The following is a 4,231-nucleotide window of genomic DNA, read 5'->3' as shown; positions in this document are numbered from 1 at the left end:
ACCGCGAGTAAGACACAAAAGATTCATGAACTATTGGCTGTAATTTTTCAGGTGTAAAATACTCCGTAATCCGTTGTTTCGAAGTTCTCTTTCTCCAAAGACTGAGCTATTGAGTTTATGTGGTTAAAGTATTTGCTTGCGGTATGTTTGCCCTAAATAGAGGTAATCAAAATTACGAACAAGCAAGCGATTGCGCCTCCTCACAATTCATAAAGTGAGCATTCAAGAAGAATAGTGAAGGAAAAGCGAAAAGGTAGCTTGAGCACAACTACCAGTCGATCTGTCAACCCATTCCGCTACACGGCGCACTAATAATCGGTAAATTAAACAAAGTTCCGGGGAGGTGATGCAGAATCACTTCTGTTGCTTACGTTGGCTTCCAAAACCCAAGTATTCTCATGTTTATTCATTAAGTAATTTTTCTTCATTTCCTCAGAATGTCGATCCACACTAGCAGTTATATCTTCTATGTTCTTTGGCGAAAAGTGGAAAAAAAAACTTTGGCGACGGGTAGTTCAGTAAGATTTTTCTCCTGATTCGAGTCAACGAATATCTGCTGGTTAATGTATATGAAATATTTAGCACCTGATTGCGACTGCTGATTGGCAGTTACACAACTAACGCGTACTTGGACAACCCACAGTGACAGTTTCTCACTTAAACAAAACACAAAACTGAGTAATGATTGCATGTTAGAAGGACCATGAGAATTTGTGGTTAACTATTTTATTTCCAAGTAGCTTGATTGTAATTTATGGGTAGTGTGGAGATCCTAATCTGTCAAACAGACGTTGGCCTCACGAATGCCTGAGAAACAAGGCGTTACTCTGGTCTGCATCAGCCAACCATATGGTATAGCTCATTCCATTTCGCAAGGCAGGTGAATTTTATACTCACGTGGAGTGGGTAAAATACACAGCAGTGGTTCCACTAATTACTTTTCTCACGTGTTAAAATAGCTGACTCCTCTGCCTTCTAAATACGTCGATCATAACTGAGTTGCTGCGTATCATGACGAAAACGCGTGTGGCTAGCTGACACAACAATCCTCATTTCACGCCAGATGTAAATATGTACCAATTATTTGATTTTCAGTGAAATTTTATCCAAAACTGTGTAATACGCCTACTTGTATCACAGGTGTGCATGCGTTCGTTGTCGAATTTGGATACTACCGGACCTTTCCTCCGACAAGTGAAAGTCGACATTTCCCCAACCTGGTGTCCAGTATATTGAACAATTTTCGAGTCCAGCTTTTCTATTGCATAAATGCCATTTTACCAGTGTTACTTAGGCTGACCTTATCTTCTCCCCACCAAACTACAGTGTTAGACTTCTTTATTAGTTTTGAACGATATACACATCTAAATAGGCTGCCGAAATTATCTACAAGGCATTCACCGTGGAATGCAATATAACGAAGTCCCTTTTTCGCCTGAGCAATATGAGCCATTAAATTATCAATGAAAAAGGAGGGCTAGGGACTGTCAAAGTGAGGATTCCCGGGACACATTGTATGCAACCTACGAACAAGTCCAGTATGGGCTTCTTATTTGGAGAATTTTGACGCACATCAGAAAACTCCGGAAAATTCACTTAGGCCTTCATTGACGCCGGATCGCCGAACGTTGCGCGTAAGCTGGTTGATAACTTGCGGCAAACTCCTCCCATGAGGATGTTTACCGAAGTTACACTTATGACGCAAACAAAGTCATGCAAAATTTATTAACTCCTGAAAATTCAAAATCTACTCTTGTGTATTCTTCGCTGGTGTACACTGGCCAGAACATAAAGTGAGCCTTGTGGCGGGCAGACAGCTTCTGCAACTCAGCCTACTAAAGAGTAATGAAACTGCATATTGCTTCTGGATTTGCGGGTTGTGAAGATCGAAGGTAGCGCTAAGCAGAGGAGAGTAGGTAAAAATGATTAGTAGAAGCAATTATTTCAAAAGTATGACAGTGTATTGTAAAACGTACTCTTCTTGCAGGTCCTCTGGGATTCCAAATGCGGCCTTGTATTCCCCCAGTGTTAGGTAACCGTCGCTGTCCTTGTCAAACATTCGCATGAATTTCTGTCCAAATATATATGATGGAAAAATGGAAAATCATTACCGTGTATGGCGAGTCAGGCAAACTCACCCAAGATTTATTCTTATAAATAAAAAGCATTCGTCTTTGCTCTAAAGGCACTTTCCGCTAAACAGTTCATCTATGAAGTTAGGGTAACTGAGACAGGGGGACGTGGATTCTAACATTAGTTTGCTTGAAAAACAGGGCCTTACTAGTTACGAGCCAGCTACGTGTGGTGAATAAAAGCTTATGAAGAAGATTCAGGAAGGACAATGATGAAAGCCGTAGAGTGAAATTCCGTCATCACACCCTAATAGTCATCAGATCGGGTATGATGATGTAAATAGCCTAAGCCAGTGTGTTGCTGACAATCTGCATGACATTCCAGTTTAATAAACAGTTTGTCTCACCATAGAAAAACTCTCCGGGAGTAAAAATTGACGCGTGATCATACGCTGCTGGACTGTCGAATGTTTTCATACTGAGTTGTGGATTGTGTTTGCCATTTAAGTCCCCTATGCAGGATACACAAATCGCGGAAAAGAAGGTTCGATTAGTGGAATTCTACCGACTTGCTGCAGGGCTTGGGACACACAGTTGCTTTGTATTCGTTCATAGTCTGGCTGCGGAGGCACTTTGTTGAAAACGCTTGCTTTAGAACCAATAAAGAGTAAACGAAAAATAGCTCCCTTAGTTCTGCTGGTCAAAGGGATCGGAATCCAGATAGGTACAACCCTATTAGACTTTGTGAGTCTAGCCCATTCCGATACATGACTTGAATACATTGTCCAGTTGAGAAGCGCCTGGGAGGAAGTATAGTATGGTAACCTCTGTTACCGACTAAACTATTTTTCACGTGGTAAAGAAACAAATCGTCATTCAATGAAGAGAGGAATATTATGGTTGAGATAAATCCTGTGTATTCCAAGTTCCTACATGTCTCTGTACGGAATGGACAGCATAAAATGGAAACCCGGTCTTAGTGCAACTAGTTCTCCGCCTCCCCAAGGCTGGTTCGCATTTAGAACTATGGAACAATATGTGATCCCTGAAGTCTTCAAAACGTATTTTTGTGATAGCCATAAAAGAATCCAAAACATCGTTGACAGAGGTATGAAGATGGACGTGTATGCAGTTAAAATGTATTGCGAGGGATTCAACTCTTTGGTATAGTTCAATTTCTGTGCACCCCTGAAGCATCTCGAAAGTATATTTAGTCATAAGTTGGACATATGGATACTTTCGCATTATTTCGGACCCATCTCAAGAAACTCAGCCTAGCATCATATCCTCGCAGCAGCCGCATACTTCTCTGGTTATGTTCACACCGGAATACGCTAGGAATAAAAACAAGCTGTTATGTTGGGTAAGGTGCACCATAAAACTTCAGAAGTAACGCATCATCACTGTCAACACTAGTAAACATACTGCACTGATTAATATCTTCTGCCAAATTTGTCCCGAATCTATCGATTTGTATCTCTTCATGTGTGAACACTATGCTCATGTAAACCGTGGAAGACCCAATAGGGAAGCATTTAGTGTGGATTCCTTCACCAGTTGGGATTAATCCGAAGAATAGCCACTTAAAACATGTTCAGTGATTAGGCCTTCTCCATTAAGAATCAGCTCCTCCCTGATTCGCATTTATTTCGACTGCTAATTCTACAGGAACGCTGAGCGTATTATTTAATATATAATTTACATAATACATTGTTCATAATATAATAAAAACGATGCAGAATTGTCACGATGAATTCACGTACGGAGCATTCACTTTCAGTAAAACCAAATCTTTCGAAACCAAGGTTCAATTCGTTGTAGGAAACACGGTTGTCACCATCCAAGTCCACTATAGAAAACAGCTTCAGCAAGCCTCGATGCAACGTCTCCTGCTTCATTTTTCTGAATTATGCCTATGGGGAAAAATGTTAGACTAAACACAAACATATCAAATGTACTGGAATTACACTGACTATAAACTCAGACCAGATAACGCATGTTCTGTCCATATGGGCTACTTGGAGAATTACGGTTCTTGTGAAGATGAACAGAAAGATACTTCTTATGGAACAAAGCATAGGAACTCATCTTTTATGATATGTTTTAAAGGAAATTTACCACCTTGTATATCATCCTTAAAGAAACAAAACTAATTTGAC

At 40.3% G+C, this 4,231-nt stretch overlaps 1 protein-coding gene across 1 annotated transcript in view; it reads right to left on the bottom strand.

Moving 5' to 3' along the window:
• The window catches only part of T265_10876 (hypothetical protein), a gene marked incomplete at both ends in the record, with an annotated part of 12,341 nt that extends 8,371 nt beyond the window's left edge, over positions 1-3,970 (bottom strand). The window contains 2 exons of the mRNA XM_009177370.1: positions 1,977-2,071; positions 3,836-3,970. Coding sequence (XP_009175634.1) covers positions 1,977-2,071; positions 3,836-3,970 — 230 coding nt within the window. The remainder of the gene's footprint in view (positions 1-1,976; positions 2,072-3,835) is intronic.
• Between the last annotated feature and the right edge of the window lie 261 nt (positions 3,971-4,231).

This window comes from Opisthorchis viverrini (assembly GCF_000715545.1).
Source record: "Opisthorchis viverrini unplaced genomic scaffold opera_v5_422, whole genome shotgun sequence".
Lineage (NCBI taxonomy): Eukaryota > Metazoa > Platyhelminthes > Trematoda > Opisthorchiida > Opisthorchiidae > Opisthorchis > Opisthorchis viverrini.
Note: the sequence above shows the minus strand (reverse complement) of the source record. Positions and strands in the feature narration are given on the sequence as shown.